The sequence below is a fragment of the Cimex lectularius genome, unplaced genomic scaffold (assembly GCF_000648675.2).
Source record: "Cimex lectularius strain Harlan isolate CLEC.00 unplaced genomic scaffold, Clec_2.1 scaffold355, whole genome shotgun sequence".
NCBI lineage: Eukaryota > Metazoa > Arthropoda > Insecta > Hemiptera > Cimicidae > Cimex > Cimex lectularius.
The window spans coordinates 168,889-195,626 of record NW_019392930.1 but is presented as its reverse complement, the minus strand read 5'-3'; the positions used below and the strand labels follow the sequence as shown (position 1 = coordinate 195,626).

At 32.7% G+C, this 26,738-nt stretch overlaps 3 protein-coding genes across 10 annotated transcripts; 1 reads left to right on the top strand and 2 right to left on the bottom strand.

Annotated features, from left to right (window-relative positions):
• Window positions 1-677: 677 nt before the first annotated feature.
• On the bottom strand, window positions 678-10,456 carry LOC106673389 (probable ATP-dependent RNA helicase DDX5). 3 transcript variants are annotated; one of them, XM_014405489.2, is made up of 12 exons: window positions 10,321-10,456; window positions 10,065-10,158; window positions 7,758-8,132; window positions 4,874-5,099; window positions 4,329-4,583; window positions 4,086-4,258; window positions 3,912-4,022; window positions 3,649-3,710; window positions 3,469-3,528; window positions 1,523-1,768; window positions 1,313-1,462; window positions 678-1,140 (listed from the first exon to the last, which is right to left on the bottom strand). In XM_014405489.2, coding segments are annotated over exons 2-11 (1,638 nt in total). In that variant the 5' UTR covers window positions 10,067-10,158; window positions 10,321-10,456; the 3' UTR covers window positions 678-1,140; window positions 1,313-1,334. The 3 variants fall into 3 exon arrangements, 2 of the variants coding, with proteins under 2 accessions (XP_014260975.1, XP_014260974.1); XM_014405488.2 differs by having other exon boundaries at window positions 10,266-10,353; XR_002910764.1 differs by lacking the exon at window positions 678-1,140 and adding an exon at window positions 2,491-2,787 and having other exon boundaries at window positions 1,357-1,462; window positions 10,266-10,356.
• A 460-nt stretch (window positions 10,457-10,916) lies between these two features.
• Window positions 10,917-24,521, top strand: LOC106673385 (kxDL motif-containing protein CG10681). Of its 5 annotated transcripts, XR_002910765.1 has the most exons (8): window positions 10,917-11,081; window positions 12,426-12,502; window positions 12,565-12,707; window positions 12,768-12,967; window positions 14,241-14,336; window positions 14,417-14,515; window positions 23,978-24,189; window positions 24,248-24,521. XR_002910765.1 is itself a non-coding variant. In XM_024229374.1 (6 exons), the coding sequence occupies exons 3-6, from the start codon at window positions 12,565-12,567 to the stop codon at window positions 14,518-14,520; spliced, it is 543 nt and encodes a 180-aa protein (XP_024085142.1). In that variant the 5' UTR covers window positions 10,918-11,081; window positions 12,426-12,502. The 5 variants fall into 5 exon arrangements, 4 of the variants coding, with proteins under 4 accessions (XP_024085142.1, XP_024085143.1, XP_024085145.1 ...); XM_024229374.1 differs by lacking the exons at window positions 23,978-24,189; window positions 24,248-24,521 and having other exon boundaries at window positions 10,918-11,081; window positions 14,417-14,520; XM_024229377.1 differs by lacking the exons at window positions 10,917-11,081; window positions 12,426-12,502; window positions 12,565-12,707; ... (1 more) ...; window positions 14,241-14,336; window positions 14,417-14,515 and adding exons at window positions 22,489-22,652; window positions 22,726-22,928 and having other exon boundaries at window positions 24,248-24,507.
• On the bottom strand, window positions 15,693-22,329 carry LOC106673383. Of its 2 annotated transcripts, none has more exons than XM_014405474.1 (19): window positions 22,221-22,329; window positions 21,694-21,744; window positions 21,469-21,624; window positions 21,220-21,415; window positions 20,161-20,314; window positions 19,640-19,793; window positions 19,416-19,564; window positions 18,826-19,018; window positions 18,582-18,758; window positions 18,329-18,508; window positions 18,019-18,246; window positions 17,831-17,959; window positions 17,516-17,758; window positions 17,302-17,452; window positions 16,903-17,006; window positions 16,633-16,800; window positions 15,994-16,160; window positions 15,866-15,919; window positions 15,693-15,792 (listed from the first exon to the last, which is right to left on the bottom strand). In XM_014405474.1, the coding sequence occupies exons 1-19, from the start codon at window positions 22,302-22,304 to the stop codon at window positions 15,780-15,782; spliced, it is 2,751 nt and encodes a 916-aa protein (XP_014260960.1). In that variant the 5' UTR covers window positions 22,305-22,329; the 3' UTR covers window positions 15,693-15,779. The 2 variants fall into 2 exon arrangements, with proteins under 2 accessions (XP_014260960.1, XP_014260961.1); XM_014405475.1 differs by having other exon boundaries at window positions 18,826-19,000.
• Window positions 24,522-26,738: the final 2,217 nt, after the last annotated feature.

The following is a 26,738-nucleotide window of genomic DNA, read 5'->3' as shown; positions in this document are numbered from 1 at the left end:
GCAACTCGTCTCTCAACCGGTAGGGGAAAATCGAAAAACCAGTAAGAATGGAACAAATTTTTCAGTATCAAATATCAAAAGTCTAAAAAAACTCGTCAAAAATAACTTTTTTTTCGATTTATACAAATTGAAGCCTCGGTTCCGAGTTATCGACATTGGCCTCTTGATACTTCAAATTGATTCCCTGTATCAATCTTCATGAAATTTGGTCAATATATCCGCAAACATTATATGAAACTAAGGAGATATCAAAAGTCTAAAAAAACTCGTCAAAAAGAAATGATGCAGCCGTATTCTTTTTTTGAGGTTTTCAATAATTATGGATATGGTAAAGTACAGCAAAAGGAAAAAGTAACAATCTAAGGATTGTATTAACACTACTAATGATTTGAACAGCATCACACAATTAATTATACAATTTAACAGAATTTTTATTTATAAAAAGGGAAAATTACAATATAAAAAAAAACTAGTCAACACATAGCCCACTTATGCTAACAAAAAATTTACATCACTAAATTTAACAAAATAAATTATATAAGATTCTGTTGCATGTTTTTGCATAAGGTGGGGTATTCACTCGACAATCATACCCTGGTTTTTTCCTCACATGTTCTATCATGTTGACATGTAAAGAGTTGGCATAATTACTAGCAGTAGTGTTGCAATTGAAGAAATTGTTTTATGACAAGAATGCTATTTTATTATGATACACATTTTCTTTTACAAATTACACTTTTAAAATTCCAAATTGTTTATCCAGCTCTAGTTTTCATTAGTTAAGTGTTAACTAAAAAGTGTACTTGGTCTGTTTCACTTTATATTTGTATAATACTGAATATATAAAATCAATATGAAAAACAAAAAATAAATAGAAAATATAAATGAAAACCAAAACCTACAAATATTACACAAGAAGTGATGTGGCTAATCCAACTTGTATAACTAAATTTGCAAAATACACAATTTAAAAGTAAATCACATATTTGATGATCTAATTCTCAAATTTTGACTATCTCAAAATTTAAGCGGTTTTTTAAAATATTTTCTTTTGCAATTAGGATCACAGATACACAAAGAATGGAATTTTAATAAAAGCTTGTCATTTGGGACGCACTGAAAATCCAGGTATCGGCCATCCTGAAACGAAACATTTAACATATAATTAATGCATAACATAATCAAAATATTAAAATTAATTAAAATGCAAGAAATCAGTTTTTAAAAAAGTTCAACAGTGAAAATCTGAGTGAGCTAGGTTGTATCATCACTTGAACACAAATATAAATAAAATAATACAAATAATAATTACCATGCTCAATCCTTTGTTTCAATTAAAAACGTTTATGACCATTATTAGAACCGTTTCCGTTTCTCCTGGGACCTCCATTTCCGCCGCCCCCGAACCGGCTCCCACCACCATTGCTGTATCTGTCACGCTTGAATGTCCCGTATCTAAAACCTGGAAGAAAAATATAATTCAAGTTTGTGTAAAAAACTGTTTAAATGGTGGCAGACTCACTTCTTCCTCTGCTGTAGCCGTTGCCATAACCCGAGTGGATCATCGCTGAGAGCTCTGGCGATACGTCTTGATTGGCCTCATTTAAAACGGCCACCAGGTCTCTAGCCTGGCGTTGATTTGCGGATGTAAAAAAAGTATAAGCGGTCCCTGTGGCTGATGACCGCCCTGTCCTTCCAATTCTATGTATGTAGTCCTCAGAGGAATTGGGGAAATCGTAATTTATGACATACATCACGTCTTCAACATCTAGTATTCAACAGTGGGGGAAAAGTGTTCAGTATGAGATTCATACAAAGTTTATTGTAAAATATATCATTTTGTCAACCGTTAAGCCCGAAGAAACTTTTTGATGTCACCCACTACTAAATACAGGTATCGTGAGATGCGGTCAGGTGTGATGTAGGTTTCAGAAAAACATTTTCTTTATCGTGCCAGTAGCACTCTCAACACGACACGCAAGTATGGCACACAGAAGACAAACACTTTGAGCCCTGAAGATGATCTCAATAAAAGATCGAAACGTTGGCACGATAAAGAAAATGTTTTTCTGAAACCTACATCACACCCGACCGCATCTCACGATATCTGAATTACTATCGATTAACGGTCACTAATCTCTACACACTAAATACAGGAGAGAATTTATACCTTGTAGAAATAAATTAGCGTTATTAATCAAGTGTTTAAACTCTACTTGTATCGTGTATTCAGAAGGTTCACAAAAAAGTTTTATCATTTAAAATAACAATACATATTAACATGCAGTTGTATGAATTAATAGTTACAAATAATTAACTTATTATCTATAATCATTGGCCACAATAAAAAAACTAATTTCATTTAATTGAAATTAGTTTAATTAAATTATCATATAATTTAAGTACTTGTATTAAGTGATCTGTGGTTTACAAACACTAAAATAAAATATATTATAATTACAAAATTGTGATGAAAAAAAACGAACAAACCTGGATGCTTGAGAATGTCCCCTTCACAATCATTTTTTGAGCAGACCGGGCGCAGTGCTGTTTTTCTGTTGTTTCCCTCCAACTTGGTTCTTTTAAATTTATTTTTTGAAGAAAAACAAATTTGGTTTTTTTTCGTAAAAAAATTGCAACCTTTCAGATATGGCTGGAGGTGAAACTTGCAGAGGCACCCCAAAAGTGTTCTATGAAAAGCTGATTTTCATAAAAACGCTTGTTTCTATTTGATTTATATATTTTTTTTATAAATCCTGGATATTTCTTATATCCAATAAGGTGCCTCTGGAACACAACACAACAAAGAACACGTTCAAAAATTTCCCATGCGAGATTCAAATAACATTTAAAAATTAAATTATATAAAAAAAAGAAGATATATCTTTGCACACAAACTATACAGAATTCCAATATTCAAGTGGCAAATTTTTCTTTTAAATAAAAACTGCATTACAATTATATAAAATTAAATTTAGGCTCGTTAGAAGAAACAGACTCATAGCAATAAGAATACTTTTTAACATTTTGAGTTGGTTCCACTCTCTTATCTGTCAATTTTTGGGATCTGGCAACAATAAAATCAATATAACACAAGTATACAACACATTGTTTACAAATATACATCTATATACTTTTTTTTAAATAGAGAGAGAACAAAACGCCCAAGATGATAAATTGTATCTACATCATGAATCATCAAAAGTATATTAATTTACTTAATGGGGGAAAAAAAGTTGGAGAAAAAATTACCAAGGCGTCAAAATTAATATCTTACCCAAATTATTCTCTAAAGGGAGACATGCCCTTAACATGGGAGTAAGAGAAACGTGTTAATTTTTTTCTTTGAATTTTGAACCAGCACCCGCCCTTTTATTTGATTTTACTTTGTAATCATGTCTGTTTAAACTTTGTGCGCTGGCAACCAAACTTTCATTGCATCCGTCGGTAAAAACAAAAAGAACTTACCAAGTCCACGAGCAGCGACATCAGTGGCGACTAAGATGAGTGACTTGCCTCTTCGAAAATCTAAAAAATAAAAATAAATGCGTCTATATACCACATGTTGTCTATTAAGCCATGATTCTAATTTGTGTGATACATGGAATTATTTTGAGTGAACTGAAAGGAACAATTAGTAACTTTTACCTCTTAGGACATAATCTCTTTCATTTTGTGATTTATCACCATGAATGCAAACAGCTGGCCACCTAAAATTTTAAACACAAAGAAAATAAACAAATACCTAAAAAATATTGTCCTTAAATAGTATCGTTTAATGGTGTTTTGAGTCAGGTCTTCTTAAGGGTAATATTACAAATCATAACTGATTTCATTTTGAAGTATTTTCATCACAAAAATTTTATGCATTTATCAGGGAAAAAATAAAATCAGTAGCAAGTGTTACTTACCCTAGTCTTTTCAGGGCGTTTGCGATGGCCTCAACTTTCTTTTTTGTCTCCACAAAAATAATAGTCCTTTCTAACTTGGAATTATTGATTTCTTCAAGAAGGGTCTGAAGTCTAAAATAAATAAATACAATAATTATTGTTTTAATTATTTTGTTTTTACTTTATTAGACTCACTTGGTCTGTTTTTCATTCTCTTCGCAGACCTCGACAATCTGCTGGATGTTATGATTAGCGGACAGCTCGAGAGATCCAATGTTGACTTGTATGTAGTCTTGGAGAAAGTCCTCTGCGAGAGATTTCACCTCCTTTGGCCAAGTGGCAGACCACATAAGAACTTGTCTGTCGGGCTTTAAAATACGCAATTTGTATAAACAATCATTAAAATTAAAAAGTATTGTATTTAATTATAATTTTTACCCTGATTTGTTCGATTATCTTTCTTATTTGAGGCTCGAACCCCATATCTAACATGCGGTCTGCCTCATCTAATACGAGGTATGTGCACCTCCGTAAATTTGTTGTGCCCCTCTCAAGAAAATCTATAAGTCGGCCAGGCGTTGCAATAACAATTTCAACACCCCTCTCGAGATCCCTCGCCTGTGGTCCCTTTGGAGCACCTCCAAATATACAAGTTGACCTCTGTCCGCACGGTATGCCAAACTCACTTGCAACCTTGAAACATAAATCTAATGAATACATTTTTTCAACAATAACATCTATACTAATATAGGTGGTTTTTGTCCTTTTCATAATATGACAACTATACAATACTATGTATCTTACTGAAAAGGCAAAATCAAAAGAAATGTCTTTCATATTAAAACAATATGTGACAAGGCTTTTGATCTTTAATTTACTTTCCCACAGGTTAACACCGTTTTCACAATGTCAGTGAAACAGTTGACTCCAGGTGGTCTGCATAAAGTAAGTTTTAAAACTTGCAAGACATTTTTAACATGTACCTGTTGAATCTGTTGAGCCAATTCTCTAGTAGGCGCAAGAACGAGGGCTATAGGTCCATCTCCTCTTTTAATTTTTGGTTGGTGCTTGATGTGTACTACTGCTGGCAGCATGTATGCAAGTGTCTTGCCAGAACCGGTTTGGGCAATGCCGACCATGTTCTTCCCGCTGAGTGCAATTGGCCATCCTTGGGCTTGAATGGCGGTCGGGAAGTCAAAACCTTGATGTCTACCAGTAACAAGTTACATGTTAATATTTCATATTTTTCAAGCGCACTCAAATTTAAAGGACAAGTGTATACAAAACTAATTATAATGATTATTTGGAGATCGTGAGATGCGGTCTGGTGTGACATAGATTTTAGAAAAATATTTTCTTATCACACCAACGTTTCTATCTTTGTTGAGATCATATTCAGGGCCTGGGATTTATAAACATTGTTTAAATTATACAAATACATGTAGGATTTGAAAAAAATGAATTTATACCATGCTAAAAATTTTAGAGTCAAAGTGTTTATTTTCTGTGTAAATGTGTCATTATTGGGTGTCGTGGTGAGAGTGCCAGTGAGATATTGATGTTTTATGTTTATATACATTGGATTTTGAAGTGGTGAGGAAGGAAGTTGGGACTGAAAACATTTTTATATGAGACAGCTTATTTGAGGTAAAAAGAGCCGACAATGGGAAAGAATGGGTAATGGTTTGGTCTGAGTCTGATTATCCTTTCAGGATTATAAAGACGTGGATGATAATTAGGGAAAGGAAAGCTAAACTGTTGAAGAATTAGACTGTGTAAAAATTTTGATGTGAGGAATGTAATGATTATATTTGTTTTGTGTGATGTGATGATGATATATGTATGTTATTAATACTGAATATGATTAATGATAGTGTAGCTGCTACTGAGTTTACATGTGTACAGTCTGTAATTGATGCTGTGCATATCTCTGTTGATGTAAACCATTTCTAACAAGTGATGTTTATCTTTGTTTTGTTCTTTGTGTAATATTTTTGGGATTGTCGAAATTGTGGGTAGCCAGTGCTGTAGGATTTTGTTTGGTTTTTTTTTGCAGTCATAGATCTCCAAATTATCATTAAAACTAACAGTCACTAAACACCACACACTAATTATAATGACAATTAATTAAGGTTTTTAGTTGAGATGAAAAAAAGTTAATGGCACGAGAGGGATTTGAGAACCCACGACCTTCAGCTAGATACGCTGCTGCTCTACCACCTGAGCTATCGTGACCTCGATCCACTCGGACATCAACTCCCCATCTCAACCCCACCTTATGAGTTTTCCCTCCTTTTGCCATTTTTCAAATGTCGTGTAATCGGTTTGGATTCTTGACGACAATTGAAATGGCGACAGAGAGCTTTAGTGAAGTGTACTTCATTTTTAAATCATTAATTCACTACTTTCATGGTCCGCTTGACCAATTAATACGTGACAATTAATTAAGGTTTTTAGTTGAGATGAATAAATGTTAATGGCACGAGAGGGATTTGAACCCACAACCTTCGGCTAGATACGCCGCTGCTCTACCACCTGAGCTATCGTGACCTTGATCCACTCGGACATCAACTCCCCATCTCAACCCCACCACCTTATGAGTTTTCCCTCCTTTTGCCATTTTTCATGTCATTCATTTTTGATGTCCGAGTGGATCGAGGTCACGATATATCAGGTGGTAAAGCAGCCGCGTATCTAGCCGAAGGTCGTGGGTTCGAATCCCTCTCGTGCCATTCGTTTTTCATCTCAACTAAAAACCTTCATTAATTGAAAGATATTAATTTGTCAAGCAGGCCACGAAAACTAGTGAATTTAATAAGTTAAATGAAGTGTACTTCACTAAAGCTCTCCGTGGCCATTTCATTTGTCGCTGAGAATCAAATTGATTACACGACATTTGAAAAATTGAAAAATGGCAAAAAGGAGGGAAAATTCAAAAGGTGTAGTTGAGATGGGAGGTTGGTGTCCGAGTGGATCGAGGTCACAATTGCTCAGGTGGTAGAGCAGCGGCGTATCTAGCCGAATATCGTGGGTTCGAATCCCTCTCGTGCCATAACTTTTTTTTCCTCTCAACTAAAAACCTTAATTAATTGTCATGTATTAATTGGTCAAGCAGACCACGAAAGTAGTGAATTACTAATTATAAGATTTTGTCAGTAATCTAGAGGATAGGACCAGGCCATACTGACCTAGCACCGAAGTAAATTCTATTTTTATATACCTCCATTTGCATTAGCCGTACCAGTAATGAAAAGTGGTACGCTCCAAGAAATGAGGAATCGTTTCTCCAAATAAGTGACACTAAAATTATATTACTTAACTGTACTTCTTATCTCAACTAAAACTTTAGATGAGGAGTATAATTAATTGTAATAATTGAATAGGTCAATTATGACCGCTAAACATATATGGACTAAAATTGTATTACATAAACTTAATTATTATATTAATTATTTTATGCAATTTTTTAAAACAAATTTAATAACATTCCTGCAAAGGACTATGATATTAAGATGATATTTACTAAATTTCCAATTTTGTTAGTAATTTAGAGGATAGGACCAGGCCATATTGACCTAGCACCGAAGTGAATTCTATTTTGATATACCTCCAATAACATGACATACCAGTAATAAAAAAGTGGTATGTTCCACTAAATGAGGAGCTACTATAAGTAAATCTATATTTTAAATCAAGTTAAAGAACGCAATGGATGTATCATCAGCTTGTCTTTCCTCCACATTTACTTCAGAGAGCTGGGATTAGACACAAATTTGACATCACAGATAATCCATTACAAGGCATTGTATGATTTTTTTAAATGACAATTATCAAATAAAACAATTAATATTATTTTTCAAAACTCACTTGATTGTTCCCATTACATAATTGGGAAAGTTGGCTTCCTCAAAAAACTGTATCGGATTGCCAGCGTCACCCCTCACAGTGATCTCCTTGCTCTTTCTGTATTTCTCAACTTCCATATAGGGCCTGTTTATGACGTTGGGATGGGGACAATAGAAGTCCTTCCTAAAGTCAGACAGATCCTCGGCATCCCAGGAAACAGCCTTAAGCGTCTTGCCCAAGCTGTTGTTGTCCCTTTTGATATTGGCCTTCATATGGATACTCCTTCTCATTCCACCGCCGTTGTTGTTAACACGAAAGCTTCCGCCGCTTCCTCCTGGACGACGGAATTTGCTGTTGTTGGATGTGAATCCGCCTGATGACGAACCGTTAAATTTCCTTTAACAAAAATAAACTAGATGAAATTAACAAATATAACTAACTTTACACACAGTATGACTACAATGAGTTGAACTAAGAGTTGAATTCAGTTAACACCATAATGAAAAATAATGTAAATTAATAATACATGCATAACTGACTGATCACAGATTCTGTTGCAACACTTTCCAACTCCTAGTCAAAAACCTCTCTAATAAAAAAATTTGGAAAACCAGAGGGATTTTAATAATCAGATATTTATTTTTATATTAACCCCATATCTGTGGTACAACTGTTCGAATTTTATTCTGCACATTTGAAGAATATTACTAATTTGAAATTTTATTTATTTTACTTTATTTATTTTATTAACGTAAACAGAGTGCCAGTTCTAAAATTATATTTTTGTGACTAAAATTTTTCAGTTCTATTTCCTTTGAAAATGAATGTGTACTAGAATGAAAAATGTCTATTTCAGTGTGTTAGAACATCCAATACTCATTTTCTTAATTAGCCAAAATATTGCATTGAACCTATGGGGGTTAGATTCTTAATAACCTAACTGTGGGTGATTGATGGGCCAAAAATTGGCCGTCCACGTATTCCTGTCCTTTCTCTTAGACTAATCTGTTTTCTAACTTGCATTTTAAAAGTTTTTTTTCTTCTTGTTTTTCCTTTACATTTCACTTTTTTTGGATTAGTTTTTGAGGTATTTCCAAATTTTGGATATTTCCAACTGTTCCTGGCTACATGGTCAAAGTATGGGTTCTTTTTAAAGCTGTAACTTCTATAAGTAGTGTGAACAATACCCTTGCAAGGCTTTTAAAGTCTCATTAATTAACCTGAATTTTAATGTGTGGTATTTAGTGAATATTAATGATTATTTAGAGACTGTGAGAAATGGTCTGGGTTGGACATAGGTTTAGAAACTCATTTTCTTAATCGTGCCAATGTTCCCATCTTTATTGAGATCAACTACAGGGACTGGGATTTATAAACATTGTTTAATTTATACAAATACATGAAAGATGTGAAAATCAATTTATTCAATGATAGAAATTTTAACTTTAATCAAAGCTTTTGTACTAAGTTTGTATTTTTTGTGTATGTATTGATGTGTCATGTTGAAAGTGCCTGTGAGATGTTTTTTGTTTATATATGTTGGATTTTTAAGAACAGGGGAAGACAGGACAGAAATTCATTTTTTACGAGGAGTCACCTTTTTTGAGATGACAAACCATTACCCATTTTTTCCCATTATTAGTTCCTTTCACCTTAAATAATGTACATCATGCACGGGAAAAGAGGTGCTGTAGCGAGAACATAGAACAGAGACCACTGTGGTTTAAGGATGAAGGTTCACTTGGAACCACTGGCGCTTTAATAAACAATTTTTTTTTTAAAGTAGTAAGAACAAGCTTCTGAGTAATCAACGGGCATTAAAGAAAAACCATTTCCAAATTTTCCATGTTATTATTTATTTCGTAATAAATATTACCAATAAGATTAATTTAGCGTTTTAAAAACTAATAAATATAGTAACAATTAAAATTCAAGTTAAGTAATGAAATTTTAAAAACCTTGCGTACATATTGCCCGTATTACACCAGTTATTGTTTTAGAAATAACCCAATACACGGACCACGTGTCCGGGGACAGTTCGAAATATTCAAAATTGTATGAAAAGACCTCAAAAACTTGTGATTTAATTAGAAAAAGGTGAAATAAATAAGAAAAACGACGAAAAAAGGCTTTAAAACGTATGTTGAAAACAGAAATTAGGCCGAGAGAAAGTACAGGAAAACGTGAACGGCCATTTTGGCCCGCAGCACTACAATCGCCCACGGTCGGAACAGATTTCCACAAGTCTAAAAAAGGCTTACTTAGAATATTCCTTGAAATTGGTCGAAAAACGATTAAAAGCGCGTAGAAAAATATTTTAAAACTTACATTTCTGCAATAGTGTAAGTAGTTTTAACGGTTTCAAATCGAACGGGTTTAGTTACCAAGCTGGCGATGAATCGTCCTGACCTCACAAACGGATCTGAGAAAATAACAACAGTACAGATTAAACGGGGAAGACAAATACAGCTCGAATAAATTCCATAAAGAGAGATTGACAAATTCACACCAAAACCGTTTCAGACTTACTTAACATTTCCCTAAAATGACCAAACACGTTGAAGAAATAGAAGAGAGAACTTACCCTGAAGAGAGGTGACGATAGAAAGAAAGACGAAGAGAGCAAATGAAGTGGGGAAGAAATGGGATTTCACTCCACGGCCTCCTTGATCACGTTCAATATGATTTGGTAATTTTTTATTTAAACATATTTACCTCTAATAATATTAACAACAAATAACATTCGAAAGAAAAAACAAAAGATTTTTTTTAAATCAATAAACAGTGAGTTGAATTCATAATAAATTTGATCAATGAATTGTATAAACATTACAGAAATATAAACAAAATTTACTTTTTACCCATCATAATTATTATTTATTAAAATTATAGGGTTTTATTTGTTTATAATCAAGTTATACATTATATCACAAAATCATAATTGAAAGAAAAATAAAATAATCGATGTTTTAACAGATTACAGATTACTATACATAATCGATATTACATAAACTTTTTCTAATAGTACGTTTTTTTATTTTATAAATCATTTCAAAACGATTTCATATTTTTTAAATAAAAAATACAAAATTATTAATTGATTTTTAGTTATAAAGTATTATCAGTAGCAGTAAAGTATTATATCTAGCAGTATATGAAAAATTTATCGAAAGTGATCGATATAGTAAGGCTTAACATGACCAGTCCTGAACTCGGATTTTATCAATATTCTGATAAATAATTAAATTTTCAATTAAGTGAACTGCTTAAATTTATTTTGACCGAATGGCAAAGTTTTGAGTATGTTTGATCTCAGACGTCCTGTGGGTCTGTACATATTTGAAGGTCTGTTTGTGTTCTTTTCAACGAAAGATATATATTTGGTTTTTTGAATTTTTGAAAATTATGTAAGGACTGAGCTTTTTACATTATTAAACGGGAAATTTGTAAGCTTTGGTATGTCCGATACAGGTATTCAATTCAATCTTATCTTCATCGTATGGGTCAGTTTGCATTTCGACTAATTTTTTGACTGATGATAAATAAGGATTGTACTTCTAATTTAAAGAGGCAATTCTTTATCATCTTTTCCTTAACGATAGGCCATTTATTCAGATGGATAGAGTCAGTGTGATCGTATTGGACCCCCATTTCTGATCTATTCAGGCCTTTTACAGGCCAACGGCAATTCTTGAATAGCTTGAAACATAACTTGAGCGTGTTGCAATTTTAAGCCTGAAGAGATCAACTCAGAAGTCTTAAAAATTAAGGTGAGAAAAAAGTTTTCACCAGATATAGGGACGGCTCAAAAGCTGATGAAGGCATGAGAGCTGGTGTCCTCAACATGAATCCGAAGACCAAACTGACTTTAAATAAACTTAGGTACATTCCTTACAGTTTTACAGTTTAAAATCTCAGTAATTGAACAACGTGCCAGAGAATTAAAAAAGGTAGAAACGCATTCCAGGAAGACTGCCATTTTCTCTGACAGTTAGGAGGCACATAAGGCCCTAGTTTCATGTGAGGAAAAAGCAAAAAGAGCATGGAAATGTATGGAAGCCAAACTAGAAAAATGAATGAATTTTCTCTCCCAAGCCGTATTGTGGCCAAGATCCTGACACTAAAAAGGACACATCTAAAAATGGATCCTTTGAATCCAAAACCTGGTGGAACAATACTCCAGGCATGAGGCACATGAAGGGATTCAGACTTACAAAAGAATTACTGGAGGGGTAACTGCAGCAGAACCAGGATTCTGGTTGGACTCCTGACAAGGCTGCCTAAGAAGGCACACGTACGAGATGAGTATAGACAGAAGAATCACTGTGCAGGTATTGCCAGGATGAAGAAGAGATTGCGGAACCCGTTTTATGTTTTTCAAGCAAGACCCTACACTTGAGTAAGCCGTTGGTTATGCTATGGAGGTTGATTAACAGCTAAAGCTGGCAAGTGAGTTATAAAAATAGAGGAGCACAATAGATCTCAGGTTGAGGTGCAGAAGACCATGTGACAGGCTCTTTTATCCATACCCTTCGCATAAACTGAACTTTCAAATGCATTGAAAGACATTCAGCCACGGAAAAACATATAAATTATATTTTAGAAAACTTTATGGTGTTTATGTACTTACGAACAACTTCACAAGTAACGTTTTGTATGTTGTGTTCTTTTCTAATTTTATTTTTTTAGGTTTTAAATTATTTTCAAATGGATAAAACAACCTTAAATTAAATGAAAAACTGATTATATTGTCAAACTTGTATAAGGTATTAAAAGCAATTCACAAATTGTATAAATAAAATAAAGATTTTTTTTCTTTTCAATTTAGATGACAGAGCACACACCCGAGTCGGATCTTGGCAGTATAGAGTGTTTCCAGAATTATACCGCTTCTGAAGTGTTTATCCAAGGACTTGCTGGAATGGTGCATCAGCAGGACGTTGAGTCGATGATCCGAGCGCAGAAACAAATGTATGTGGTTTTTTCTCTTTTCAGATAACATGTCCTCACATCCCATTTTTCAATCTTCAGGCTTCAAAGGTTTGAAAAGACTAACGAGATGCTGATGAACTGCAATACGCTATGCGTTACTAGGCTCAGAACCGCTGCGACCGAATTTAAAAAACACACCAGCCTTTTGATCGAGATGAGGAAGGATCTTGATAACATTTTCAACCGGATACAAACCATCAAGTCGAGAACAAGTTCCCTTTATCCGGACGCTTTTGCAGGTACTTTTGTAATTATATACATTATTTTATCCTTGTTTATCTTCATGTTAAAAAAGTGGCGCCCTTCGAATTTTGATTTATTTTTTAATTTTACATTGTTTTGGCCTTGTTACTACTACTTTAAAAATTATATAATAATTATAATTAGACAGAAAGCATTTGTTTTTGCCTAATTATGAGGTAAAACTGCTTAATTCCTAATTGGATTTAAAATCCCCATAATGTAACTCAACAACAAGGGCATTTAATCTCTTAAAAATACCTTTATTAACTATTGTGTTGGTTGTGCTGTCGGTTCATTGGGCATTCAGCAGTACTGTTACAATGATTGGAAGGTATACTCTGAGACCAGGATCAGGATGCCCAAGAACCAGGGGACCAGCCAATGATGTATTTATCAGATTGCATACTCCAAGAAATTGCTTTTCCTCTGCTTCTGAAATGTCTCTAAGATGCAGGATGTCCATTTCAAATTGGAACAGTATGAAGGGGACTTGCAGAAATTAGTCTATATCCCAGAAGGCCAGCAATGGGTCCAGCACATACTAGAAACCATTATCAGTACATCTAATAGCTTGCTAGGAAACACTGACAATAGAATCTGAAAAGAGGAATGTTTTCAGATGAGCCCCTGTTTTATGTCCATTCACCAGTTAATAAATGTAAATAGGTCTTTGAATTAATGGGCAGCATTAAAGCCCTACAGCCAATGCCACATTGCCAGAAGAGGGTCATTCAGATTTGGTTCGGTTATGTTGTGGAGTAGAATTTGTTTGCATGTAACCGTCCCAGTAACTAACTAACCAGTACCTTCAAGATGTCAATATTAGCACTAAGACTGCCTGTCTGTATCCCTGATTTGAACCACATTAAGCAATTTCAGGATGAGCTCGGATGAAATACCCGTCCTACAACCTTAGCTGAACTAAAAGTTATATTGAGATTTGGAATGAAATTTCTCAAGATGTGGTTAAAAGCTTAATTATGAGCATGTTGAGAACAGTAGTGTTCAATAAAAGGAAGAGGAGGTAACACATCCTATTAAAGACTTTTGATAAATAAATTTATCAACGATTTTTTTGCATCGGTGCCCGTAACTTTTTTTTTTAATATTAATTTTTTGATTTACGAGATATTTTAATTTTCATACATGCCAAATATTTTAATAAATACCCGATTGATAAAAAATAGGTGTACATAAAAAAAATCTCATAATTTCAAAGTGTACCACTTTTTTGTGGAGCATTGTATTTATTCAACTCATTTCTTAAAGCTGCACCTAAGGACATAGCAGATGAGGAGGCCAATGTAAAAGAACAACCGCAGAACATCAATCAGAATATATTAGAAAGTGCAGAAAAAGTCAAAGGTTAATTACTAATCGTTGTATTTGTTTGATTTAAAAGGCTCATTCATTAATTAATTGTTAACTTAACTCTTTCACAATAGATTTTTTAATGAATCAAAGATTAAAAAGGAGTAACAGTTCATCGAGTGAAAGTGTCAACGGAAGCCATAATGACTCTTCGCCATGCACATCAGACACTGGTTAAGATTTACTTAATTATATATTTATTTTTTATCATTAAATGTAAAGTATTCATATATTAAAATAAAATAAGTTTAATTTAAAAGGGAGTGTTAAGAAAATTCAATTTATATATTTAAAATATCTACAACCCAATTAACAGCTACTTATTGTTGAATAGCACAGTTGAAGAATATGTTATTAATTTTAGAACATTATGATTTTCATTGCATTTCATTTGTAATTTAAAAAAATTCAGTACATTTCTGGTGTCTGTTTTAGCACAAACCCCAAATTGAAATCAATATTTAGGGCACTTCATATGTTAAAAAGTAAGGCTGTCTCATCATAATTAAAAAATGTTTTTGGGTTCAAAATCGGCGCAATATATGTTTTTCCATCCAGGTTTGATCAACGTCGTAATGTTCTTAACAGAAATCTTATGCCGCTTTCTAAATTTGATAAGCCAACCTGGATGCTTTCAGAATCTGTTTGGCCTCAATTTTTTGCCACTTCTAAGGCCTTTTGTTGGATAAGTGGACCAGGCACTGGTATTTTACAAGCACGATAAAACTATTTATATACATCCTGGTTTCTTTGCATGAATCAGACATTTTAAGAAAAAATTATGTGAAATTGGTTATTTCTGAGTTCGTAAAATTTATCTGAAAGTTCCTTTTTATTATTTACTATTTCACTTGCCTGGGTCTTTCCAATGGAAAACTTAGCAAACAAGGCTTGAATTAATTTTCCCTTTCCTCTGCCTTAATGGTATTAATTTGTTCTCTAAGTATCAAATACACTCATATTTGCAAAGAGGCATAATCAAATTTTAGGAATATTATAAAAATATTGCAAGGCAAACAAAACATACGGAAAACAGTGGGTTTTAAGTTCATTTTCTAGAGACTGCTGACCATTTTCATGAGAGTTTTAGGTTCAGAATTAGTCTAAAAAGCATGCTCATCCATTGTTGAAAGGGTCAGCTTTATAGAAAATTTTAATGAGAAGATTACCAGACACAGTGTTAATAGTTACACTGTATCTGGTGTGTAGCCAACTCTTTTACAGACTGAAGGACACTACAGGAAAAAAATTTAAATCTCTCCTGAGTAAAAAAAACTATATTACAATAGAACAAAGTAGAAATATATATTAATAAAAAACATTAAATTATAATTTTTAACGCACACAATATTAACTGCTTATAACACAAGAAAAATGTATATTTTAATTTACTGCAATTGAAAGTATATTTTCTTCTCTTATGTCGATAAATTACGTTTAGAACGCCCGTCTTTATTTAAAAAAATATATAATAATAATATTTTAAAGTCAAATTATACAAGTATTTCTGTATGAGTACTTACAGTTTAAATTCCTTTTTAGTCAACCATGGTACTTTTTCTTCAAGGATTTTTACTCTAGGACAATGAAGCAAATAATTAATGGACACAATGATTACATGCTGAGAAACAGATAATCAGTCAAAGCTTACAAGTCATCCTGTGATTTGTTGGATAACAAATGTGTGAACGGTTCTAAGAGTTGGAGCATATTTGGGTCTTTTTTCTCGACAATTTTGTCGATTATGTGTACATAGATGCTGAACAGCATCGCAGCCGTTGTCGCGACATTGCTCTCGATAACTCTCTTCAAAACAGTCTAAAATCAGAGACGATCAGAAATATTCAACTGGCATCTAAGCGATTCCATTGAGGCTGCGGTAGCCGAGTGGTTAAGGCATCAGACTCTCGGCTAGTAGATCCCGAGGTCATGAGTTCGATCCCCACCATCGCCTCTGGACTTTTTCTGACGCCTAAGGGGCGCAATTGAAAGAAATTGACACGGCACTTATCAATGGAAGGGGCGGGATCAGATCTCAACGACCCTGAATTTGGTCCCAACCCCCTTCAAAAATGAGTTTCTTCGATAGAAGAACATCGGTTCAACGGGGGCTCAAGTTCACATTTGTGTTGCAAGCCCTCCCCCAAAATATGGAGTTAGGGATAAAGTATAATAAGCTGTACAGCTCAGCTGGAGTGCTCAGGAGGGAACTCCTCCAGTCCCTGGTATCCAAATTTAAAAAAAAAAAAATTAAATTAAATTAAAAAAAAAAGCGATTCCATAAATTTACCTGCCCTCTGCTAACAGCATCCTGCACCAGGACACCTTGAGATATGTCCATTTCAAATATGACGGTGATGGCATAAAATACAGTGAAAGCCAGTTTTTTAAAGTGAGTCTTGTGCTTCTTTGTGTAGAATTTCAACGATTTAATTACAATTTCATCATGGCTTGAATTCTACAAATAATAACCAGTTTTATTCATGTTTATTTATGTTAATTTATCCATAACTCTTTTTGTATAGGATATATATACTTCAATATAACTTTGATTCCTTACATTTCCATAGTTGACAAGAAAATCACCGATGTTTGAAATACAAAAAACACCCTCTCCAATAAGCCTCATAAATCTCTGAAGGAGGAAGCAACACATTTTCTTTTCTGAAATTTATTAATTTATATTTTTAATTTGTAAGTAATCAAATTAAATGGAAAAACTATCACTAACACAAATCGGTATTATCATCCCTAGCCATGCTTGTGTGGGTGAGAGAGATGTATATCTCTCACCCACACTCTCTTTCCCTCTTTTTTTGGATGATTCATACACATACTCACTCGTTCACTTACTCACATATACTCTTGTTAATAGTAAGAGAGGTCGTTCACGACCTAAATTTAGATAACCAACTAACCCACTCCTGCAATTAGTGAAATGCATTTGATAAAACTATACCTTCACAAGCAGAATTCATAATATCTATCATGAATAGTTTCATTTGTTTAATAAAATCGTTGTCGAAATTAATAAATAGTATGTGTAAATCTTCATGTTCAGCCATGTGCGGTCCATACAGTTCATACAGTTTTAATAAATTGAGAAAAGTCTGAAAATCAGGGAACATAGTCTGTCTTTTTTTATTAATGTACAAATCAACAAAAGTCCTTACTTGTATTCTAATATCCTGTTGTTCAATGTGTAATAACGGAGTGAAAATGGTCTCTAGTTCACAAACCCTCGGTAAAAGAAGAACTTCTAAACAATATATTTGACTTTTTATCTCTTTCAAAATGTCATCAGATTTATGCAAGGATTTTTGTCCATTGACGGCTTTAACTTGTGAATGCAATGCAAGAATTTCCTGGTGCTTGCGAAACACTATATTGAACAAAAAATCCATTAAGAGTTTCGTCTGAAAAATATAGGGTAATTTTTGTTTAACATTTGTACAATTTTTTTTTTTTTTCATTTAACAGATACTAACTAGGCCTGAAAAATTATTAAATACATTCCTTGAAGAGTTTATTAAAAAATGTATAGCTCTTTCCCAAAGATATAGATCATCCTTGAGTAAAAAATATTTAGCATAAGAACACAATTGACCACGAAGTACCTTAAAGACAAATTAAAAATTAAATTAATTGGCTTTTACATTGACTGAAATCTAATTACTTCGCAATCTTTATAAAGTAAAGAAGGAAACATAAGACACTGCATAAAATCGTTAACGATATTTTCTCTCAGTTTCTCCATTTGCCTTTCTACAATAGTTTTTTCTTTGCTGCTCCAATTAAACTTTGTTTGCAAATGCACCATCATCCGGCAAGACTCATCAATCACCGTGCAGTGAGGGCATTCGAGGCAAATTCTGCTCAACTTCATCCAAATCGTAAGCAATATCTAAAAACAATTCAAATTATAAAAGAGAGAATCAGTCAAGCTCCTGGGCCTAACAATAACAAAATTGTCTTTTGGTTATGACCTCTGAAGAAATGTGCTCTTTGTCAAAAAATTCCAAAATCTTGATAATATCACTGAGTGCCAGTGGATTTATTTGAATCGAATGGTAAGATAAAATTGTGATCCAAGTTTTTTTGAAATAGTTCGTAAACACTGCCGCAATATCTTTCCGATCTTCTTCTTTGAATTTATTGCACAGGTTCTGTAATAGTATAAAAAAAACCAACAATAATTAAGATGTATGTTTTAATAAAATACTACCATTTTAAACATACAGTTCTAATTTTTGGTACTTCGTTTAAAATTAATCTTTTAGCTACAGCATACAAAAGAGAAGTGACACTAACGACAGTCGAACTGTCCGTTTTGATCAATTGGTTCCACTCTTCCCAGTTGTGGTGATGGAAAAAATACCAAGAAAAAGAATCGACTAGCATATCCAAGTTATTAATCTGTGTAAAATAAAATAAAATTTAATAAAATGCTTTAAAAAAAATTATATATATTTATTTATATTACATAAGATTCCCTGGTGAACGTTACTAGGTCTTGAAGGATTTGCAAACTGTTACAATTTTTAAGTTGCGTCATAAAAAAATACTTGGCCGCTTGTACGCCGATACTCTGGTTTGGATTATAAACCGCCATGAAAACTAATTCGAGCTCTCTTTTGTCCAATGCAAATTCAGGCCAACTACAAAATTCAACATAACTTTAATTTTTGCAGGATAACAATCATCCAGATCTGCCTAAACTCTCTGTTTTGGTCTGCCAGTGCATTTCAGTTTTCACATTATTCAGTAATTGTAGTCACATGGGTAACACCATATATCACGATAGATACGAGGTTATGATCCTCTACAAATATCACAAGCGTTTGGTTTAGTGAAACTTAGTGGAACAATTTATTGGTAAATATTTTAAAAACCTACCACCAAATATGACATAATGGGAAAAATGCATATGACAGACCAAAATATTCGCGAACAGGAATAATCCGGATGATTAGAAAAGATCAAACTACAGGTTCATCACCAAACAGACTTCAAGAAGAAAGATTATTTTTTAAAAAGTTATAAATTAGTTTTATTTGTGAAATGAATACATACTCTATCACATTTAACAATATCTTCATCGCAATTTCACCGTGATATCCTTTTGCATTCAATGATGCGACAAGTTCTTTTGTGACAAATTCCGTTAATTTGTTGTCTAGCATTTTCTTGAGATGGGACGTCTTTGACAAGTTGAATAAAATCTAAAAAAACCTACTTATTCAAAACACTGCATGTATAAAATAAAAAATGTACAAAGTCAAAATTAAATTACATACTATATAAACCATACGCCTGTGCTGCAAATTTTTTAACAGTATTGACCTTAAAACATATTTTTTTATATCGTCAGACAGCAATGCAAAAGGGTAGTGAACGGACCAATGAATGAATTCATCCAGTATATTGTATATCACTGACGATGACCTATCCCTGAGCAAAGAAAATCGAAAATCAACCGTGATGAACTTTTGGAGACCGCCATGTTTGACCAGGTCACAGCTTCAGCCTATGCTGGTTTGATTGAGTTTCAAATATTCAATTTTAGAAAAAGGTAAGGAAATTTTGAACTGCCCAAAAAGATTTTTTAGGCAATTTAAGAGGATCTGAGTTGGACATGTCCCAACACCATCCTAAAACGTAAATATATATATTTACAGCTTACAAAATTGAACCTTGGTATTTCAACTTAATGTAACCTTTCAAATTCGAATAAATTCACTGTAACAACTCAACGCATAGAGTGTAAATAAATAATAAAAACTAGACCTTTTAATTCTAATGGAAAAAGTAAATATACCTTAATCCTCCCCTGATAACTTCTGTAAAAAGCTTGGACCAAATTGCATAAAGATTAGCTTCAATTTCCTTGTTGTCATAGCTCCCCTTGTATACTGAGTTTTTATCCTTAATTCTTTCTTGAATGTACACAACTGATGTCATTAATTTCATACCTAAAATAAAATTAAAAAAAAAATTAAACTAGTTTTCTCTCAGTAATTCGAACTAATTGATGCAAGGGGTATCGGATAAAAGAAAAAATCAGATTACAGAGGGTATTAAAAAATAAATATATTTATATATTATAATACAAAAGAATTTCTTGGAAATTTGTAGAATATAAGCTGACTTGGTCTTTCATATGACTCGGCCACTCACTCTCACTCATTCATTCACCCACCCTCACTCTTTTCTTTTTCTCTCACCCACTAACTCTTTATCTCATAGAAATGATGAATAGTGAGTGCAGTGTTCAATCCTTTTTGAAAAGATAGTTCCTATTCACAGTAAGTAACTTACTGTGATCTCTTTCTTTGCTCCTTTGCTCCAAATATATATATATANTTTATTTATTTTTTTTTTTTGTGGTTACCAGGAACTGGAGGAGTTCTCCCTGATCACAACAGCTTTATACAGCTTATTGTACTCTTTCCTGGCTCCATTTTGGGACCTCACAACACGTGTGAATTGAGCCCCAGTGTGCAGTGTTCTTTCATCAAAGAAACATATTCAAAGGGGGTCGCGACCAATGTCAGGGTCTTTGAGATCCGATCCCGCCCCAGACCTTTCATTAAAAAGCGCCGTGTCATTTCATTGCAGTTCCCTTAGGCGGAAAAAAATAATCCTTGGTCCCTTAATGTTTCATGTTTCCTTTAAAATTATGACTTCTTGAATATTTTTTTAAAGTTTGTATTACCGAAATGTTTTGAATACCAATGCAGAACAAAACAATTGTACATTCTAGAAGGGAATGCTTTATAGTCTGAATTTTTGAAACCTAATGTACAGTTTAACTAGACAATTTCGGTATGTTCAGAAGGCTAAGAATAAAATATACTTAAATTATAGAAATGTTTACCAATGAGCGAAGCCATGATCCTGTGCGAATCCCACCTCCCGGACATCAGCAACTCTATTATGGTCAAGAGCATCACAAAAAAGTTATCATTTAGAAAAATAAAACCGCTGTCCAGGTGGAAAAGGGCAGTGATAAAAGTTGAAAACTGCCTTTTGAACTTTTTCTCGAGTATTGCAGCGTTTTTGCATGTCAAGTCCTGTTGACAAAGCCTTTAATGATACAAGCAGTTAAATACTGTCAACTAAGTACCTGTTTTGACAGCATATCTTTTAAATTCGCCTCATCGAAATGCTTTCCGTAAGTGTAACCCTCGATGCCAGAACACTGGATTATGGCAGTGACCAGTTGTCTTTTGACGAGTAGAGGATCAACATCGTAAAGCCCATAAAACTCGTCTGCAAGGCTCTTAAACAACAACAAAAACCTGTAGTTATTTTGTTACTTAAGTTACATTCATTGTACAAATGACAGTACCTTAATGTCAACATTCTTTCTTTTAAGAGCAGTTGTCAATTCTGGATTTAACTGAAAAACTTTATTTTAAAGAAACAAAAACATTTATGCTACCTTTTTAATAATTGAGTTTTTATTACATATTAAAGGTTATTAAAAAAATAATTTTAAAAAACCACCTGTTCTCAGGTTTCAAAATGTCTGTTTTTCATTATACTTTTATATTAATTATAAAATGGCACTCATCGCTGTTATCATACCGGTACTTAGTTTAAAACCCACGGGAGTGTTGGGTACTCGTTCAGAATTATAAACTAATTTAAAAAATAAAAAAATAAATACAATTGGAAACTGTTCATTTTCGATTTTTACAAAACTCAAAAATGGCGATTTCAGTTGAACTTCGACAACGCGATCAGAAAGTCTTCGGCATTTTCATTCTAACCAGTGATCCACGATGTTTAAAAAAATTGACAACCGGGACGAAAATCAAAAAAAGAAGAAGAAAAAAAACTCAAAATAAAAAATCGTAACGTTCAATTAAATACCGGGCTTTTCACCGTTGCAGATGAGACGATGGGCGAGCTGAGTTCCAAGCTGTTGACTGAGCAAGGTAATGAGCTCAGGTCCATTTCCTTTATTTATTCTTTTTAAAAAAAATCAGATACTCTCACTGCAGTTTCTGCAGAAATAAAAATATATATTGTTTATTTTTCAAATAACTTCCGGGGCTGTTTGTAAATAAAGTAATAGTAAAGAAAGCGGCCGTTTGTCGCGCCTCTGATTGTCTAAAAGAATATTTCCGGTACGTTATTTCATGTTCTTGATGCTTCACATTTCTTACTAAAGAAAACTTAAAATAATAATATTAATAACTTAATGTTTTCATTCGTCACCTTGATCTGAAAATTTGTATCAAATTTGATCGAAACCGGTTTCCAAGAACGGCTCTCCCGATGAAACTTGTCATATTTCTTATTGTATTATTGTAACATTGCTAAGAACCGTTCAAAAATTTAAAAATATAATAAAATTTCCGTTTTCTTAATTCAGATTCAAAATAACAGATGCTATCCGTCTCTAGGTGTCATGGTTTGATCGAGATAAGCTCTTCTTGTTAAATTGGGTGAAAGTTTTCAATTTAAGGGGGTTGTTTTTCACCTATATAAACTCAAAGCAGTAAAACTTTTATTCATATGTTGTCTCGTTCTCCACCGGTTCTTTACTCGTTGTCACCTTCTCCAATCATGCTTTCAGTGAGTATTTCTTTGATTTGCCCTATGTTAACACTACTAGGGATTTACATTATAAGTTGACTAAGGTTAGAACTTTAGCAGTGTAGCACAGTTTTGACATGACAATCTAATAATTTACATTTACATTCACACACAACACATAATATACATTTAAACTCTGATAATACAGAGGTACTGGAACAGCAGTGCGTGTGACATGTAATGTCACGCATAGGTCATCTCATCCTGCAAGCTAATAGTTTTCTGTTTTATGATACATGCTTATTCATTACATAATAATGCCAGTCAGTGGCCAAATATCACATACGCAATAACCGGTTTGTACGGCCATTTTCTGGTGGTCTGTGTGAGGGTCTGTTACGTACATGCTTGCTCTGGCGGTAAAGGTCATCTCTTTGATCTGACCTGGCACCAGGCTGATGATGAATATTTACACTGAGAAGAAGGGGTTTTGTGTTCCTCAGCTTTCTGTACTCTTGTAGTTACTAAGTTCAATGCAATTATCCTTCTCTTAAGAAGTAATAGGTCAGTAGTGCAATTCTGTTTTGCGGGTCTTCTTGATATCCTTGGTTGTCTCCATTAAGCAGTTGCTTTGTATTCGAAGTTGGACCATTTTTAAGTTTCAAATTTGTTTGAGTGATGGTTTTAAGTGATACAGACTCAGCAATTCCATCATGTAAACGGTACAGTGTATGCCCTTGCCAGTTTAGACCCACCTGTGAAGACAAGGTGAAAACTGGCTTACCTCAGTCCATATTCCAAGATATTAGCTAGGTATGGTAGAGTAGACACTTAGATTGTTCCTGCCAGGAGGACTCAGAACATTGTTGGCCAGTTCCTCAGTTGGAGGACTATTCGTGTCATCCCTGCCTTCACCAAAACATATTCCCTTCCCAAGGGACATGTCAGGTTTAGTCGCTCGTATAATATACTCACATCTTAGGATAACACCTGATAGCATTTGTCACAGTTTGACCAGGAACCCTGATGCATAGCTGAGCTTTAATCATGATATTCACAAATTACATTATTGCTTTTTCTTTTTTTAGATCTTGTTAATATTTGGGGTCTGCTCGGCTGAAAATATCCTGCTCAACCGTTATGGGCTACCACCCAGTGAGCAGGCTGCATTTCCCATCATTGAAACGTCACCAGTCCAAACATCAACTGAAACCATTGCCCAAGGAGAAGAGAATCCACTGTCGATACCGATTAATTCTAGATTGAGCATCCAAGACCAACGTCTACAATACACCCATGGGTGCAAATTCACAACAAATCTAAATATGTTTGATATTTAATGTATTTGTTATTTTAAGATTCTCTGATGATTCCGGGACGACGGTTAGCGAACAGGGACGACTCTTATCGACCAACGAAGGCTGGGAGTATGTCATCGTCAAAAAAGGTTCTTATTCATACATAAGTCCCGAGGGAGTTAGAGTCAAAGTCAACTACATCGCAGACCACAATGGCTTTAGAATTGTCTAAATAAAAAACTCCGAAATTTTTAACTTGAAATAAATAAAAAATTTAAATAATAAAAAAATAAATAAAATAAAAACAGGAAGAACAAAATGTATAAACCGGTCCTTTAACATATTTATATATTTTTAAACATTTTGTCAAAACCATTCCTTTTTTTTAATACAAGAACATTAAAACAAAGTACTTCGTAATTTTTTTAAAAAAGAAAAAAATATAGAGTACATTTAAAATAAAAAATAGCAATTTTCTTTTAAAATATTTTTTTATTTATACCTTATATAAAACACAACTACATATAACAACATGGTAAGTGTTTTTTATAAACACAATAGTCTCAGTTCGTTTCTATTCAATACAACCTGTTTGTAATTAGAAACCAATTTTTTTTTTACACTTATTTTTTTTAAGGAAAGAAAACATTGTTAATTATTTATTATAAAATATCATTCCCTTCATTCATTTTTTCATGTTCTAGTAGGCAAAAATTAAATCGGCTTTGTTTTCCCTCGTCCGATGATTTTTCACGGTCGTCCCTTATACTGAATATAACAAATATTTACAAATAGAAGAAGGAAAAAGAAAAAAAAAACTTGAATTGCATTCATATCACTACATTACAACGATCAACCATGGGGGACAAAGACGAGGAGAAACAAATTTTAATTTTTTTGAATTATTAAAACATTTAAGATCGTATTTCATTAAGCTTTTTTAAATATATTTGTTGAATATTTAAGTCATAACTTTCTGAAAAAGGAAAAACGACCAATTTAGAATTTTTTTAAAAAGTTTTTACCTTCTTTTTTTCATAGTAAAAACGATGAAAAGTCAACATATTTAAAAAATTTAAGTAACATTAATTTTTTTGGTCAAATAAATTTTTAAAAACAAATAAATTCTTAAGAAGGTGAATTTGCCTCATTACGAAGGCGGAAGACTATTCAACCATGAGGCAAATGTTAAAATTAACTAAATGTTTATATATATGTATATAATTTAATTAATTAATTTTCTGTTTATTACCAAAAATTCAACTATATTTACACGATATTTACACACAGAAAAAGTCTGGGCTTTTTTTTTAAAACGCTGTTAAATGTTAAGGCAAGGGTGAAAACATGTACAACTTTCAATAAAGCTTTAATGATTCAATAATAAAGATTATTTGCAATGGGCAAGGGAGAAAAAAGACAAAGAATCATGAAATTCTTGATCATCCAAAAAATAATTAAAAAAAAAGAAAAAGGAAATAAAAAAAGTAAATTCAACAAAATAAATAATTAACAAAAAAAAAAAAGGATAGAGGAAAACCTAAGGCACTAATGTTACTTAATATTATCTTAAACTGTAAATGTAAACCTTTTTCTTCTCTTCTTCTTAAATTGACCCTTTTCTTTTCTAAATTGTCAATTTTAACCTACCTTTCACCTGCTGTGAAGAAAGGAAAAATCAATAATGTATTTGATCAGGCGATAAATAAATATTTTTTCCCTTTTTTTTCCACAATGAGATAATTTAATTAATAATTTAAATTATCGTTTAATGAACAGGAAAACCCTGTTTTCTAACCCCCCCCCGTTTTAAAATGAAACACAGATTAAACAAGTTATTTTAAAATTTAATTTCAATACTAACAATTAAATACATTTATCTTTATTTTTTTAATAAAGAATAAGCCTTATCTTCACCGCAGGTAAAAGGGGAAAAAGAAAAAAAGCAGGCGCCATATTTTCTAAATAGAATTGAAAGAAGAAAAAAATTAAATAGTGTTGTCTTTTATCTTAACAGAGAAAAGCCGGCGTTTTATTTTTTCTTCTCTAAAAATAAAAATTAAATGGATAAAATATAAACGTCAGGCTTAGAACAGCAACATATTTTTTTAAATATATTATTTATATATAAATTACATTCTAAATTAGCATGTGCACAAAATTATTTAATTATCAGTATTCTAAGTATATTAATTAAAAATTTTACTTTATTGATTTTTTTTTGTATCTTTTTTTTATTATTTTTTATTTTTTTATGATTTTTATCTTTTTTTTATTATTTTATTTTATTTTGGCACCATTCTTTCATGCAATTCAAACACACACATACATACAAACAAAAAATTTAAAAAACAAAAAGGGTAATATATAAAAAAAAGGAATATTTTTTGCAATAATAAAAGAAAAAACAAATTAGAAGAGAAAAAAACTAATGGGGATCACAGTTGATTCTATGTACACTGTACAAAAAAAAATTTTTTTTCTTTTTCTTTTTATCTCTCTAAGTGCACTTTGATTATTATTTTTCATATATATATTTTTTCTTCATCAA